At 35.2% G+C, this 17009-nt stretch overlaps 3 protein-coding genes and 4 non-coding genes across 8 annotated transcripts; all 7 read right to left on the reverse strand.

Moving 5' to 3' along the window:
* Window positions 1-16: 16 nt before the first annotated feature.
* On the reverse strand, window positions 17-3134 carry LOC117927622. Of its 2 annotated transcripts, none has more exons than XM_034847238.1 (9): window positions 2856-3134; window positions 2659-2775; window positions 2258-2570; window positions 1722-2139; window positions 1543-1642; window positions 1394-1453; window positions 1135-1218; window positions 715-822; window positions 17-636 (listed from the first exon to the last, which is right to left on the reverse strand). In XM_034847238.1, the coding sequence occupies exons 1-9, from the start codon at window positions 2922-2924 to the stop codon at window positions 328-330; spliced, it is 1578 nt and encodes a 525-aa protein (XP_034703129.1). In that variant the 5' UTR covers window positions 2925-3134; the 3' UTR covers window positions 17-327. The 2 variants fall into 2 exon arrangements, with proteins under 2 accessions (XP_034703129.1, XP_034703128.1); XM_034847237.1 differs by having other exon boundaries at window positions 2258-2576; window positions 2856-3133.
* A 579-nt stretch (window positions 3135-3713) lies between these two features.
* Window positions 3714-3786, reverse strand: TRNAK-UUU. Its single transcript has one exon. It is a non-coding gene; the product is annotated as a tRNA-Lys (tRNA).
* Window positions 3787-3965: 179 nt separating this feature from the next.
* TRNAK-UUU lies at window positions 3966-4038 on the reverse strand. Its single transcript has one exon. It is a non-coding gene; the product is annotated as a tRNA-Lys (tRNA).
* A 101-nt stretch (window positions 4039-4139) lies between these two features.
* TRNAK-UUU lies at window positions 4140-4212 on the reverse strand. The gene has a single exon. It is a non-coding gene; the product is annotated as a tRNA-Lys (tRNA).
* Window positions 4213-4322: 110 nt separating this feature from the next.
* On the reverse strand, window positions 4323-4395 carry TRNAK-UUU. The gene has a single exon. It is a non-coding gene; the product is annotated as a tRNA-Lys (tRNA).
* An 861-nt stretch (window positions 4396-5256) lies between these two features.
* Window positions 5257-7971, reverse strand: LOC117927623 (16 kDa phloem protein 1). Its single transcript, XM_034847239.1, has 5 exons — window positions 7834-7971; window positions 7550-7615; window positions 6709-6847; window positions 5860-5995; window positions 5257-5521 (listed from the first exon to the last, which is right to left on the reverse strand). The coding sequence occupies exons 1-5, from the start codon at window positions 7898-7900 to the stop codon at window positions 5465-5467; spliced, it is 465 nt and encodes a 154-aa protein (XP_034703130.1). The 5' UTR covers window positions 7901-7971; the 3' UTR covers window positions 5257-5464.
* Window positions 7972-10067: 2096 nt separating this feature from the next.
* Window positions 10068-16923, reverse strand: LOC117928076 (geranylgeranyl transferase type-1 subunit beta). The gene is made up of 11 exons (XM_034847871.1): window positions 16655-16923; window positions 15901-15976; window positions 15737-15795; window positions 15450-15589; window positions 14407-14462; window positions 14239-14315; window positions 14050-14095; window positions 11440-11564; window positions 11130-11197; window positions 10962-11049; window positions 10068-10475 (listed from the first exon to the last, which is right to left on the reverse strand). The coding sequence occupies exons 1-11, from the start codon at window positions 16823-16825 to the stop codon at window positions 10326-10328; spliced, it is 1056 nt and encodes a 351-aa protein (XP_034703762.1). The 5' UTR covers window positions 16826-16923; the 3' UTR covers window positions 10068-10325.
* Between the last annotated feature and the right edge of the window lie 86 nt (window positions 16924-17009).

Genomic DNA, 17009 nt, shown 5'->3' on the forward strand with positions numbered 1-17009 from the left:
GAATATGCCAAAAATCTCTTCAAAAGGGTAGTGTTAGACCCATCATTGTAACACACAGTATTAGTCTTTATATTTAGAATGTGCTAAAATCATCAAATTTAGAATACGCTAAAGGATCTTGATACGTAACAGATCAAACAATTAGAATACATATTGAGCTTATTGACACTCGGGTTCCTGGAAAAGTATTAACGTGCTTTGTGGAAACATGGTGTGACTGTTTCTGTCCTTGCTCAAATCTTGGATTTTTGGATTTGTAAAGCTTTATCATCACTTGCATCCGCTATTAGCTGCTCTGAAAGTGTGGTCTTTGTTTCGTCAGTTGGCTTACAAGGGCAGCAAGTATCGGAACTCAGGTTCATAAGGCTGAATTTCTACCATTTTTGTTGTAGGCGATTTTGTTTCTCCATTCAGGCACTCCATCATCAATCTTTTCAGTGACCCTGAACATGGCAATTGGCTATAAATCCATTCTAGTAAAGACTCCATGTCATCTGCAAAATCTCTCATGTGCCACTGCAGAAGCTTGGGCACCATAACCTTTTTCTTGTTTGTAAATCCCACTGATGCTTCCAGATACTCCAACTTTGCTCTCCCCAACTCATTCACAACATCATCTGGAGTATAGATCCTTAACTGCAAACAAATTTCTTTCAATAAACTTGTTGAGTTTTGTAAAAATAGTTGACAGAGGATCAAATTTGGTGCGCTTACTGCTGGTGAAGACCAACTGCCTCGGCATAGAGCAAATGTTACATTAGGTTCTGGATATCCCAGACCATAGGCATGCCGTAGTAGTATTTCTTTCTCATCCATAGGCCCCTAGCGATCAGGTATTAATATGCATCAGGTGAATAAAAAAAGAAACACAAGAATCTAATAGGTTTTAGATTTTGATTTTGAAATCAAAACCTGTGCAGGCTGAAATAAAGATTCCATCCCAAAATTTATCTATCTTAAAAAAACGTCGTAGGATTCTGGTCACAAACTTTCTATTGTATGTAAATTGAAAGTTGGATAGATCTTCAAAGTAAAAATATTTTGAAATGGCTTGAACATCACGAACTATTGAGACGTTTGGTACTAGGATGAAATTCAAAACCTTAATCCTTAGATACAAAGATGAATACCCACATGTTTTGATTCACATGGGTGCCGGAGAATAAAATGCTCTATAGCCAGAGCATTCAGTACAATGCCACCCACATTCAGCACAGCCTGGACCAAGACAGTGACATCTTAGGTTAGCAAAATCAGTTTGGACAGAAGAAGTCATCAGTTGTGAGTGTTTCAGTACTGGTTTATTCTAAGTGTACAGATCTAAATGATCAGTTGCTCAATGTCTAATGTCTGGTTCCCTTTTCTTCTTTAGGATAATGTACTTCTGACTTACCTTGTTTAATAATCCCAGCAACTTCTCCTGCGTGGAAGGCAACCCATGTTGTAGAAACGCCTGAAAGTTAATAAAAACTGTGCACTTAGATTGCCATATGTTATATTGTCCTGTTTTTTTTTGGCGTGGCTAGAGATGTCTTACAGTACATGCATTATGCTGGCATTGTAAATGTTGATCCAGAATGCTAGCTTCTGTTTGTAGGTCAAGAAAGTTAAGTCCAAAGTACAAAGTTCATGCATCAACACCCTGGAAAACATTTGAAGAAATTATTTTGTAAATAGCAGTCTAAATTATTATCTCATGTCTTTATAGATTTGGAGGCTACCTCAATTTTCCGATTTCTTGAAAACATTCAGAGATTCGACTAGTGTCTAATGAGCTTCTTGTGATCTGGACGAAGTTCTTGTAGGGACCAACTTCCCTGAGACTGCCATCTAAATCCTGCAGTATGCCATAAGGGTCAAGATTTGACGCCGTGACCTCATAGGAAAATGTTGGTACTTTGCTGTTGAATGATGCTTTTGAGATAAAAGCTTTGGAGGTCATGCAGGGGAGAGTAAGCCTTGGAACAGTGGCTGATCCCTCTGTGTCTAGTGATGCCTGGTTCATTTTGAGAAACATGCTTGTTAAGCACTTGACCAGTTCTTCTGAGATTTCATTTGGGCTCTCAGGGACACTTTCTTTGTCTGTCTGGCTCCAGTCTCGGCTTCTTCCTGTGTGTCTCCATTTGTCAGGTGTTTCTTCTGTTGACCACAACCCAGAACCGAAAAGGGACTTAGACTGTGACTTATCATGTATGGCAGGCACATCAAATGGACTTGTTTGTGCATGGTAGACATGCTAGGAATCAGGTGTTATTACCATTGGATCTTGTGGAAGACATGCTTTGAGTTTCTGAGGCACGACCAAGAGACGCTTTTCTTTCTCTTATCAATTTGTATTTTCTGAATTCTTCACTGTTTGACCCGTGAAGCTGTCTTAAACTTCTGAGCTCGGATCCATACTCAGGTTTGCACATCAACTGCTTCTGTTGCGACCTCCTCCATTGCTGCTGCTGTGCTTCCCTTTCTCTGTTCTGTTCCTTCTCTTGGTACAGGCACAGTTTCAGCTCCTGTACTTTTCCCTCTAGCCAAACGATCTCTTCCTCCACCATTGCCAGTTCTGCAAGCAGCACCTGAACCTACACCAATACAACCCAGCCTTAGTAAAGATCCAATTCCCAGGACAGAATCATAGACAACCAGCTTCCTCAGTCTCCTGACCTCAACAGGAAGCAACGAGCAAAGGCACGAACGACACACAACAGGGCCGTGCAGCGCACACTGCAAAACCCTGTTGAGCCTTTGCTGCTCATCCAATTCACCTTGCAGTTTCACAACCTGTAGAAAACACAAAATGAGAATGAATTCAATCAGAATTCAGAAACCCAAAACCGAAAAACCACCAAACAGTTGCTCGCCTCCTCCTCCAGCTCCTGTCTTCTCTGCTGATCATCCCTGGGCTGCATCAGAAAGTCTTCGAATTTCATTATCTACACAAGGCAAAAGAGAACAAGCATCTGAATTTAAAGAGCCTCCGGGCAGCAGGGGTAGTAGTAATGAAAGTTAAGGAGGAGAGAGGGCCTCATCAAAATGGAGATAAAAGAGTTGAGTAGGAGATGTAAATGAGGAGATGACTTTGGAGTCTCTTGGTGGGTGGGTGGGCATTTAGAGGACGTGCCGAAGAGAAGAAAAAGGGAGAGGCGGCAAAAATGCATGAAAGGTAAGAGAGGTGCGGTGGAGAAATGAATTAAAAGGGTGGTGAATAGGCAGGAGTTGATCATCAAATTGAAATGGGATGTAGGGGAAAAGTCACATGAACTCTGAGGTGAGTGGATATGACGTGAAACCCATGAACAGTGTTGAGATGATTGGAGAGGCCCCCCAAGCGTTTGTTAGCTAGCTTACACAATTTGGTATATCAGCAGCCTCATAAGTCAAAAAGAAAGGAATAAACGAAACAAAACATAAAGAATAAAATTTTGTTTTTAAAAACAATTGAAAATTATTTTTAATAACTATTGAAAAATAGTTCTCAAAAAATTATATTTTGAAAACTATTTTTAAAAATGTTGTCAAATAAATCCTAGACTGTGTCTTAAAAGCTTAACGAAATAAAAATAAAGAATTAAATATTTTAAAATTGAAATAAAAAGTAATTATTTTTTAAAAGGGAAATAAAAGTAACGAAAAAGGAGAAAAACACAAAAACAAAATTTAAAAGGTAATTGTTGCGAAAAAGGTAAAAATAACACTCGGTCATGGGTAAAAAAATAACACGCCGTCTGTGGGAATCGAACCCACGACCACGTGGTTAAAAGCCACGCGCTCTACCGGCTGAGCTAAGACGGCTATTTTTCTTCAAACAGGAAAAGAAAAAATTTAGATAAGTTCTGTTCATGGGAATCCAAGTTCGAACCACGTGTTTAAAAGCCACGCGCGGCTGAGCTAAAACGGCCAATAAGTTTTTTCAAATCTAAAAATAAATAAAACGTTATTTATTCTCTATGGTTTAAATTTCGGAAAGAAAACGCCGTCTGTGGGAATCGAACCCACGACCACGTGGTTAAAAGCCACGCGCTCTACCGGCTGAGCTAAGACGGCCGTTGGCTTCTTTAACCAAAAAAAAAAAAAAAAAAAATCATAATCTGGTCTTATAAAAAAAACCCGTTAACCTAAATATTGTTTGAATTTCTCAGATACAACGCCGTCTGTGGGAATCGAACCCACGACCACGTGGTTAAAAGCCACGCGCTCTACCGGCTGAGCTAAGACGGCCGTTGGCTTTTTTAACAAAAAAAAAAAAAAAAAAAAATCATAATCTGGTCTTATAAAAAAAAACCCGTTAAGGCGTTAACTTAAATATTATTTCAATTTCACAGATACAACGCCGTCTGTGGGAATCGAACCCACGACCACGTGGTTAAAAGCCACGCGCTCTACCGGCTGAGCTAAGACGGCTATTGAATTAGGTTTTACGGTCTATAAATTTAATAAAATAAATTTAATTACGGCAGATGATTTTAGGAAGAGATTTTACCATTTAACACATTATGGTAATTTTAATCATTTTATTTATTAATTAATTAAATTGTAATCAAAGACAATAATCAATTTTACAAAAATACTACTTATAAGAGAAAAAAGAAATAAAATATCTTTATTTTTTATAATACTAAAAACATTTACCTCACAAATCACGTTGATTTACTTAATTAAATAATTTAATATTCATAAAATGATTTAATATTACAAAATAAAAATTAGTTTTTTCTTTTAAGAAAAAATATGAATATTAAATCTTTACTTTGCATTTATACCTATAAAAAATCTGAAAATAATAAGAAAGTGGGAAAATTTTCTTTTAAAAGCATTTGATAAAAAGGTTATAAAGTTTATCTAGGTTATGTTTGATTTCGAAAAAGAAAAAAAATGATTTTATCATATTTAATTATATTGATAAAAAAAAAGTTAAATATAATTAAAATTATTAAAAAATTTATATATTTTTAAATAATTTAATCTTTATATAAAAGATTTAAATATATGAGAAATATAAATAATATATAAAAATACTTTATTGTTTGATATTAATGATATTTTAAAAGTTTTTGTATTATGCATTAGACCGTGATATCTTCTAAAAGAACAAGTTGAGAAAAATATTTTTCATACTTTGACTTTCTAAAAATATTTTATTTTTGAAAACAATTAAAAATTGCTTTTCGAAATAGTTTTCAATTTTAAGAACGATGAATAGAAACGTTCCTTAACAAAGTCAACTTCTCTGGGTAATAAAATAGCTGGTAGACAAAGCACAAGTTGACCACTAACTTCTGGTTTATATGCCGCCATGGCGGCCATGAAAAGTAAATCCAAATACAATTTGGATCTTTAAACAACCATTCCATTCCCATAATATAAGAGTTTGTTGACCTTTTTTTTAATAGAATGAACAATTGAACACCTTTAGACTAATAAAAGACAATGGAGCATGAGAATCCGTATATCCACCAGCTCATACGGCAAACTAGTAATCACTTTCCTTCCATCCTCCGACCTCTATTTCATCTTTTTCCTCTTTTACCTGAGAAATCCAACAAACATCTACATCAACCAAACAATAAATAGGAATGTGTTCTCTTGATATCTTTTGTAAGCACATAGTACATTAAGGATGATAATAGGATGGATTTTTTCGGGTACCTATCCCATCCCGCACTTTGTTTAAATTTTGTTTTTGGATGGAGATGGAAGTGGCATGGGTTTAAATATTCAGGATGGGCCTTACCATCTCTACTGTATGGCCTCATGTTACAAATGAAGACGACAGCTAGAGTTGCATTCCCCTTTCCTTTTCACTCCTTTCCTTTTCATATAAACGAAGTGATTTGCTAATTGTAACTGCTAAAAGAGTAAAAATACCTTTGGAGTGAAATTGATGCCAACTCGAATCTCTCCACAGTAAGTCTGATCAGTCCGAACAACTCTGTACTTGCAAGGATGTAGCTCAGCTTTTCCATTTTCCACTCCCAAGGCCAACAGATCCTCCAAGTAGATCCTAATGAAAGTGAGATGAAGCAAACAGAAATTTTCATTTATATTTTGCTTTTGTGATGTGTATGTTTCAAATGGAACGATTCTGCTCTTCACTAAACTTCAAGTTTTTAGTGTTGTGAGCTTTGAGATTGAATCTTCTCTCATCGCTTTGAGACCAAACCTTATCAGGGTTAGTAGATGCCGCATTAAGGGAACAAACTAATTTTTTATGATTGGGACAATTGCAAAATTTGTATATAGGTCTCATTTTATACTTAGATGCCGCATTAAATTAAATTGGCAAACACCAGCTAGAGGCTACTAAGGACTCACGCTACATCTTAAATGGAATTTTCATCCCTACAGTATACATTGCATTGATACTATTTTCTATCATCAAGACCCAGAATTGATGGAATCCAGCTAAGCTCATATTGGTAATCATACCCTGCAACTAATCAGATGATTAAGTTGCAATACATACAGGAATATTTGGGCCCACTTTTTTGTTTGAACAGACTAGGCATCTGATATTTTGGCTAGCTTTAATATCATGCCCCTCGTGGAAACATTTATGAGAATTACAATAACCTTTCTCTATATACTGTGGCTATCTCTGATGTTTTACTTTGTTTCAGGCCTTTCTGCAATTTGAGATAAAACTACTAAGAAATTGAGCACATTGACAATGAGTTAACCAGTGTAGTAAGCTAAAAAATTTTAGGAGTGTCTTACGAGGCTTGGCCAAGGAAGTCATCAGCAGAGAAGGTGTCCTTGTCCATGATTTTCAGAACTAGTTTGTACTGGCCTTCCCCCCCTGGATATTCCACTCTGAATGTGAACTTCTCGTTCCACACTGGACTCCCGCCTTCGCCTGCGCCATTCATATATTATTTCTACAACTAGGGAGGTTGAAACCAGCAAAGTAGCATATATGAAACTAGAAACAGCAGTCCTATTGGCCTCCCCAATCCATGGAACTCTCTGTCTTTGTTCAATTTATGCCTTGTTGGGTATTAAATTTATCAAAAAGTTTTTTAGTCAAATTTTCTTCAGACATTCATGACTTTTGTTAGTATTGCTTCATGTTTGAAAACAAACTAAAAATGTGTTTTGGCTGTGTTTTTAGTATTCCATTGTATAATAAAAAAGTGATTTTTTGAGGAATGATTTACCAAATGGATTTCTGAGAATCATTTTAAGTGATTTTCTAGATTTTGAAAAAGCTTTCAAACACCTGATTTGATTTTTGTGAAGACCTAGCAAACAAAACACAACTCAAATTTATCAAAAAAAAAAATTACCATGAGAGTTCATACATCCTTAAATTAAATGTCTGGATGATCCTCCTCTGTATCATCTCCATTATATGGAGTTGGAGATGCCTATACTGGCCAATCACCATTCGATGCTTACAATGCTACGCAACTTGATTTGGTCAAGGACTTTGCTATCATACTTCTAGAATCTAATATTATGCATCACACACAGGCAAACATGGTGTACTGCTTTAAATATACACCGTGGATTGAATAGGATGATGCGAAAATGAGGAATATTGGGAGAAATTACAAACCTCGGGCGACGCTGCTCTTGCGCTCTTGATTTTTGTATTGAATCAGAACGTAGGGGTCCATTCCACCTGCAAATTATCAAACCATTCACCATTAGAAAACTTCAATCAAACTTCCAGCAAGAAGGAAAACGGAGAAAACGGAGACGCGCATTCAAATTAACTAATGAAAGAGACAAGGAGGAAGAAAAAGATCGCAATTTGATGAATGGATTGTTGTCAAGGAATAAGGGAATGAATAATGAATTTCTGAGAAGGTAGAAGAGAAAGGAATGGAGATGATATACCGAGGAAATCGGTATCCTGAAGGCCTCGGGCATCCAAGAGCAAAACCTCCAGCATGCCGATCGTCATTTCTCTGTGTTTCCCTCTCTTTTCTTGTTCTTGTTCTTGTTCTTGTTATTGTGAGTCGCATGGAGAAAGTCGCCTCAGAGGTTTTTTATAGAGAGAAGTTGGACCCGAAAACGAGTTTGGTGGGGTGCACGTGAGACCACCTGTTTTGAAATTTCATTACACAATTTCTTTGCTTTATTTTATTTTTATGAAATTAATAAATCAGAAAATTTTATATTATTGTAAATGATATTAGCGTTACCTCCTGATTCCATAGTCTCAAAAAGTACTTAAAAATAATTGTACTTTTTGTTTGCTTTCCTGACCCCGACTCCCCGCTACGTTTGGTCATGCAGGCAATCGAGTTCTCTCCTTTATTCTATTTTCTTCGTCCTTCCATCAAAATAATGATTTTTCCAAAGAAAACGTAGGGAGTCAAAATCACGTTTCCCCATACATTCGGTCTAGGGATATACCAAGAATTATCCCAGCCTATTAAATAGATTGGATTTTATTTTTTTTTTCTTAATTTCGATTTTAGAAGTTGAAAACCTAATCAAGCCGATACAGTATATCATCCTGGTTCCAAAAATCGGAAATAAATTGAATAAAGAATTATTTATATACACATGAATACATATATTTTAAATATATTAACTTTTTTACAATACGTGGATTATAATATTAATTTTTATAATTTTTTTATATTAGTAAATAAATTAAATTGATGTGTATTTAAATGTATATTAAAATATGTTTAATAGTGATTTTAAAAAATATTTTTAATATTTATAATATTTAAAAAAATTTATCCTTCAAATATTAAAAATATTATAAACACTTCATATAATTACTGTCAAACGTATTCTTAATATAAGAGCTTGTTTGATAGTAATTTTAAGAAACGTTTTCAATATTTTTAATATTTGAAAAATTTTATCATTCAAACATTAAAAATATTTTCTAAAATTCCTATTAAACACATTCTAAATGTGGAGTTTAATTCTTGTTTATGTAAAAAAATGCATTTGACAGTATTTTTATTTGAAATATTTTTAATAAAAATGTTTTTTCTTTGAAGTGTTATCTCTTTAGGAGAATAAGTAGTAAGATATTTCCATAGAAAGCATTATAACATTCAAACCTTTGATTTCTTAAAAAGAAAAAACATTTTTGTGCTAAAAATACTTTTTAAACACAATATCAAATTATATCTGACAAACCAAACAATGACTCAATGAATTTAATCGACCATATAAAATTCATCCAAAAGATAAGTTGATGATCCTTGGCTAAATTTGAACTGACGACCAGTTCTTAGGTCTCATTCATGCAACATGAAATATATGTAATGCATACAAAATATTTAATCAATCAAACACAATAGATATGAAGGAATTCCAACCATGAAGCTTCGGACCTACCAAAAGAAGATCAGCAGTTTGCAACTATAAAGCTTTACACCCGCCATAATAATGACTTCAAAAATTCAATACATTAAATCCATCAACAAAGCTATTTATGAAGAGGAAAAAAATATAATGGAAGATGTGAAGAAGATGAGTCTCCAACGTAAAATGTAGAGGAAGATGAGTTTCCCATTTGACAAAAGTTACAATTCAAGGTACGAAGAAGATGAACCTCCTCAATGGGAGAAAAATCAACCTCTGACCCAAAAAAAAAATCATCTACCGTAGACAGATTAGTAAAAACAGTTGTAAAAATTGAGGACTGAGGAGATGGAGTTGGTCATGTTTGCTATGGCTTATTGTATTGAATTTGAAGAAAAGAAAGGTTTGTCCGGTTAAATGGAGTGCTTGGTTAAGATAGTAGAATGAAAATGCAAAAGGGCAATCCTGGTACTCAAAAGGTTATGTTTGGTCCTCGAAAGCCCAGGAAAAATATAAGGAAAAGAAAATAAAAGAAAACTAAAAATTTAAAGTTAATAAATTATTTTTATATATACTTCAAATTCATCCTACTTAATTAACTCTTCTATATAAAAATGAAATAATTAAAAAATACATAAGTTTCTTTTTAATTTTAATTATATTTTATTTTCTTTAGCATTTTTATAATAAAAATAAATATGAGGAAATAATTTTTCTTAATATTTTTTTTTCTTTTTTAATACTTTTCCAGAATCAAATATAACCCAAAAAATTACACCACAGTAATAGCAGGCAGGTGGGGCAAGTAATTTGAACTTGATATCAGGTATAAAATTCGTGTAACATTTCAAAATAGAGATTCATGAGCTTGGGATAGTTGTTCAGGCAACCCCACTTCAAATGTCTTGAGTAGGCCCAAGTTTCTCAACAAATTCACCTGTTTCTTTCTTGGTGTGACACAGTGAAGAAAACCCAAGAACTTAAACAATCAACCTATCTGCTGTCAAAGAACACCAATGTGTAATCTGATTCAGATGAAAGTTTAGTCTACCACCTCAGTGTCCAATGGCCGCGATATCTGCTATTCCCAGTTCAACACAGATTGGGATCAGGCCAGGTTCTTCCAACATGCTAAATGCAGAAAATCCGTAGTAGGAATGGTAAAGATCTGGCAGTTGTCCTGGGAATTTACTGAAACCACCATACTGGCATAGGAACGAAGGAGGAACAAAATCAGAAGCTTGAAAGTTTTATTATTAACTAAGAGAAAATCTCAGATATTCAAGTGATCCCAAGGACAAAGGAATATGACATAAATATGGGACATTTTAAAAAAGGGTGAGGGCTTCAATATTGCAAGCATCATATCATTGCTTTCTATTGAAGACGAATCTTATAATGATTTTGCAAGACTCCAATTCTCATTTCTTACTTTTTCTTTTAAAGTCCAAGAGAGCATAAAGGTATGCCTAACAATTGATGGTGATAACCACCCTACTGCTTCATTCTTCAAAATTATTGGGCACAACAAATGATACAATGACTTGAATAGGGAGGATTTTTGTCACCGATTGTTGAGAGCTAAACCAATTGAATAGAAATAAACCCAAGGCAGTGGCAACTGCAGGGTGTATTGAGGTTATAGATCTTGTGCTAGCTGAACTTAGATCTACTTAAGTAAGGAGCAATACCTGTGACTGACAAGTCAGCAGAAATCTATGCAAAGCTTTCTTGTCAATGAATTTGTAGCCCCCTAAGATTCTTAGGACCCCTCCAACCCTATACAAGAACATTACCCTTATCAAGGCACAAGAATACAAAAGCTCAAGGAACTTCTGAATGAGTGCTTTTACACTTACCAAAATGCATAACATGTGTCACTGGCCTTGTTGGCTCTTCCTTGAAATCCACCATCAGCTGCTTGCCTCTGCAGGAGAGAAAATAAGGAAGTGACGTTATTCTCAGGAGCAATATGAAGTACCTAAATCACCTAAAACTATATCCAACATGAACTGGATGCTTGGAAAGCAAATTGTTTCAAAAGTATTTGCTCATTTTGCAGTTTCTGTTTGGTTTTGGACAGCAATTATGTCTATATCTGTTGTCTAAAAATTGAAGGCATGTGGCTTCAGGGTCATTCAAATAGGAGATTAGATGAGAAAAATACACCTGCAAGCTCCAATCTAGCAACAGTGGCACGTTTATTATGGAAGATGATGAGCTTTTAGACAAAATATCATTTTCAATGAATCCCATCAGTTGGAGAGATGCAACAGCACAGTAAGTTGCACCACCTGTGCCACTAAAACAAATACTGTTGGTAAATATCAGGAGAGACAATTCAGCTCAAAATTAAGGAAACTATATATGGAGCAAATTTATGCAGCTACCTTTCTAAGCCAGTTTATGCAGATGCCTTTTTGTACCTTTTGGTAAGTAAAAAACAATATAAGAATGCTCTGACAAAGATCCACCAAGAACTGACACTGGAATTGGCGATTGCTTCAAGATGAGTGTGAAGAGGGAGAAAAGAGGAGAGAGGGGAGAAGGGTGGGACAAGAAAGAAAGAAAATGCTAATTCATGTCAATGGCAACTATGCTTTAAGAGTAGAAACTCGCAACTTCACTCCTTATTAAATTGCCAATCCTATATGAGTATGCGAAACAGGTTGAATCCAACTTGTGCAACCTAAAGAAAGCAAGCTTGGGCAGAGAAATTCTAACCCAATTAAAGGTTCGAGTAGGCCTTGGGGAAGCCTTGAGCGATCAAACCCAAGTACAAATAAATAAATATGTTATTATTTTGCAAGTGTTTTGGTGCCATGTGAATATATTCATACATTTAAGATGCCAATCTTTTTTGTTATTGAACGAAATTTTGAATTCATGAAAAGTTACATATGGCATTTGACATTTTCGGAAAGGCTAGGCCTATATTTATTACACTTTTGCTATATTTGCCCTACTACAATATGGAACTGTGAGGGTAGTAAATACAAAGGGAATAAAATGGGTTAAGGAAAATATGGAGCAAAAATGTATCAACTGGACTAGAAATTATAGTAAAGGACTATATTTTGTTGTCACCTAATTTTATTATCACGAAAAAGGAATTTTTTTGTCACATATATTTATTATCATGAACAAAATGGCCAATATCCCTATGGGGGAAAGTCTTTTAAAGTCTATTCAAGGAGAAAGGGAAGACAAATAAACTTTAAGGAGAATTAATATTAATGGAAATTAAATTAGGATTAGTATTTGTTGGGTCAAATTAGAACTAGTTAGTTAGGTTATAACATAATTAGAATTTGAGTCATAATAGGTTATCAGAGTCCTTATAGAGTTTGGATGTTATAATAAGAATTAGAGTTATAATAGGTTATTAAAATCCTAATAGACTTTGGATTTCTTAGAGAAACCTATAGATAAAGCTAATCGATGTAAATCAAGGGAATGGATTGATTGATATTAATAATATTATGTTTTTTTATAGACTTTGGATTTCTTAGAGAAGCCTATGAATAAAGCCAATCGATGTAAATCAAAGGAATGAATTGTTTGATATTAATAATATTATGTTTTTTTCATTGCAAGTGTTGCAATCCTCAATGGTGAGACTCCATTAATTTTCTTCTAGGTGAGACTCTTAGAAGGCCGAAGTGAGGCTCTAAGGTTTCCATATTTTTTTCGTTGTTTCTTCTTTCTCTCTATTTTTTTATTTTATTTTTTCTTTACCATAAACTTTATTCCTTATTTCTCTCCTTACACCCTAAAAATAAAAACCCTAATCCACCTATTTTGAGTGTAGGCAACCATCCTAGGGTTGTCCTACATCAATCCCAACCATCCCTTTTTAGGTTTTCTTTTATAGATGAAAATAGAAAATGTATTCATAGAGGTGCCAAAGAAAAATCGGATGCTTTCATGTAAACATGATGTATGTCAATCACACACAAAATAAAAAAGAAACCCAACCCCAACAACATCTAATCGATGCCCAATCTGTCAACAAAATCCAATAAAGAAGGAGAGGAAGGGAGAAACCTCTCATTGGACCACACAAACAAGTTCCTTAAGAGACCATTTTTCACAGTTAGACTGCTACATTCCACCCCATAAAAAATCTTGTTATTGTGCTTTTTTTTTGGATTGTGCTCTTGCCAGACAGTTCAGAACAGCCATAACAGAATTAGCATCCAAACCATCTTACATTGGGCACACACCCTACAAAAGTTCCATGTCAGCTAAGCAATACCTCTCTAACTGAACTGGGGAGGACCCAATACACTCCTTCAAGAGAGAACCAAAGCCACAGCTCAGAAACCATTCACAATGGACCTTATAACCCAACTACTTATATCTTCATATCACAGCAAAATAACCCAGATAAATAATCATTTGTATCATTTCTAACTAATGCAACTTACACCAGTCCATTAAATCTTGCCCTACAAATCTGTTGTTAAAATAAGATTGAATGTTAGCATGCAGATGAGCAACAAGAAAGTATCTCTATCAGTTAGATCGTAGAACACAAAAAAGAACAGTGGATCTCAAACCTTTTTTAACCTCCTGACTCCAAAAGCCTTTTATTTTCCAACATGCAACACATTGTAGAGAACTGACTAGTCATGGATGTAAACTAAAAACTAAAACATCATATCGCAAATTACAGAATTAATAAAGGTAGAAGTTGCAAATATCAATTAGCCACCTGTACATGCACAGAACAGAGAAGACAGATCACACAACAATACAGAATTCCTATCCACTCACCGTGGGATTCTGAACCAGGAATCAACCCAAAGCCACCATCATATGACTGAAAGAAAACAACAACATTTTTAATCAAATATAAACTGATATCAATAAACGAAAGGCATATAGTCTGATTGCTAGCTTTAATTGCAAAGGATGGCAGCATGCCAGAACGTCACACAATAGCAGTGCACTTGTTTTGCAGACCTGGCAATTCAATATATATTCCTTTGCTTTCTCCTTGTCCATGCCACTCCAGTTCTCCAGCATAGAACATATGGCAGCTGATACAATGAGTAGCTAAACTGATTCATTGAAGAGCATCTAAAAATTTAAAGAGTGTAATGGCACACTAATGGCATTTTTTTTCCTTACCAGCACAAAATACAAATCTGAGATCTGTCTCTGCGCCAACATGGGTGGGCATAAAACTGCCACCAACAGAAGGAAAAATAAGTTGGAGAATCAGTCCAATAACAAGGCCAGGGGGATCAACCATGAAATATATTGCTGACTGATGGAAAGGTTTAGAGAGCTCCATATGACTTTTAATGACCTCAATAATATATTATGATATAGTGTGGCAAGTTACAGAAAACAGAATGGACTTCAGATATATTGTCATGATCAAGGACATCTAGATGACTAGAAGGAGTATGGTTAAAAGAGGGATAAGTTGATCTGATTCCGATACAAGATACAGAATATAATTTCAGCAAACCTAGGAACAGTGAATTGACTAGCTAAGTAAAGCACAGGATCCTATTACATGTGTTATTTACTTTTGGGCATAGTCTTTATAGACAAGATTATAGGAACAGTAAATACTAAATTTGATTTTTTTTTCCCCCAATTGTGGAGAGTTACTAAGCATCAAAATTCTTAAGGACAAAGAAGACTGGACAAAACATATGGAATGCGATTTTAGAAAACCTAGTAACAAAAACAAAATCTTAGTAAATATTAACAACGAAAACATGACTAACAATAAAAATTTTCACCTTTGGTTTATCATCAAAGACTGAAGCAGATGTTGCCTATAGAATGTAACTGATCAATCAAAAAGAAGATACAAAGGGGTGTGTAGGTGGGGTGGATGTAGGAGGGGCACTAGGATGAAAAGATAACTAGAATTTCACATTCCTTAAAAGTTTTCTATTCAATGAGTAACTATAATATAGGAGTTCATTAACAGCCATGCCAACACAGGATTTCATTAGGGTCTACATCTAAAATTAAACCATGTATACTGCCTAGACTATATGCCCAAGTCAACAAGTAAAATACATATTTAATTCCGTGATTCAAATGGCTATTATTTAGAAGGGAAAAATCAATTATACACTCATTCCAGAAATTTACAGTGATTTGATTTTCAGAAAGAGTGAGGTCCAAGAACAAGAACTGCAAAAGCATACCTCCCATCAGGCTGTTGAAGGTTTCTCATTGATGTCAATATTGATTTAGAGTTAATACATGAGAAGTTGTAGCCAACAATCTTTAGTATGGCTAGGGCACAGTATGTGCTTGCCAAGTGACTGCCATTGTGAATCAATACCTACATGCAGATTAAGCAAGAAAGTTTTATCAAGGAAGGAATGATACACAAAATTTGTAAGTTCTGTTGCCTAAATCAAAACGCTTCCTCAAGAAAAAGCGAGTTAGAAAGGACATAATTGGAACAGAACATGTTCTCCAGTCATACCCCATTATCATCCCGAGGAAATTGAGAAGATCTGGAACCGTGGAACCCAAAGAATTGTCCTGCAGCAACCCAAATGTTCATGTGATGATTCTACAATAGACAGATATAGTGTTTGCCAACCAAAAAAATTAAAACTGTTGATTTCTCAATGAAAAATTGCTTGCCATTGTTCAGTTCAGCTTCATTTCTTGGATGAGCTTGCAGGGACAAAACCCAACTGGAAACTTCCTCCTTGTCAACCTATTGCTCAAACTGTGTCAGACCGGGCTAGGAAAATAAAAAATTCAAAAAAAGAGAGGATGAAATTAAATTGATGGTAATGGAGATGATCGTCAACTGCCATTGCTGAAATAGTGAAGCTTTGAAGTTTAGAGTAAATTCAATATGACATGTTAATTAGCCTAGCTTAGCATTTTAATTTTATTTCCCCCAGATCCTTATTCGCCATTTTCCTTTCCTTTTGCCTGTTCTTCATAAATTCTGGGGAAAATGTTGAGAATCATTCTTTTCTCTAAATTGTTTTTAGCATTTTCCTCTCCTTTTAATTCTGTCTGAATTCAAATTTTTGGATGCCTACCCAACACATTATATCGTTTTCCAGAAAAAAGTAATGATGCACATTGACAGAAGATACGAAGTTACAAACATGACATCCGGACTTTGGCTGCGTAGAATTGAAATTTATTCGGAATCTCAATTCTGTGGAATTCGAAATTATTTCCTGTAGGTGAAGCTCGGGGTTTCTAGAACCTTAGTCCAAACCCAAAAGTATGCATTTCTAATCACGAAAATTCCTCGCACCCAAACAGCATAAATCAAGGACCAAAACTTGAGTTTCTTTTATTTTCCAAAATTATCCCGGCAGCCAACCGAAAAAAGGAGAGAAGAGTGTAAATCAGGGAAGAGTAGGGTGCTTACCTCATCTAGCGCACCTAAGATGTGAAGGCCAGAGATGGCGAAGTAGGCGAGAGTGAGGCGATTGATCTCTTGGCCCTGGTAATCTGAAGGCAAGAGCTGATTCATCATCTGCAAGAAAACGACGTGTTTCTCTCTGTCGAAGAAGGAGGAAGAGCTCCGCCGAGAGTCCATGGCGGAATTGTACGGACGCGTCTGGATCTGAGCGAGCAAGACGATTACTCCTCAGTGCCCTGGCTGCTTAGACCGCTGCAAAGCCTGCAAGTACGGCCGATATTCCCAGCTTTATTTTATTAAAATGTTAAATATTTCAAATATTTTTTTTATAAATAATTTTTTTTTTATGCTAAAAATACTT

This window comes from Vitis riparia, chromosome 13, assembly GCF_004353265.1.
Source record: "Vitis riparia cultivar Riparia Gloire de Montpellier isolate 1030 chromosome 13, EGFV_Vit.rip_1.0, whole genome shotgun sequence".
Classification (NCBI taxonomy): domain Eukaryota; kingdom Viridiplantae; phylum Streptophyta; class Magnoliopsida; order Vitales; family Vitaceae; genus Vitis; species Vitis riparia.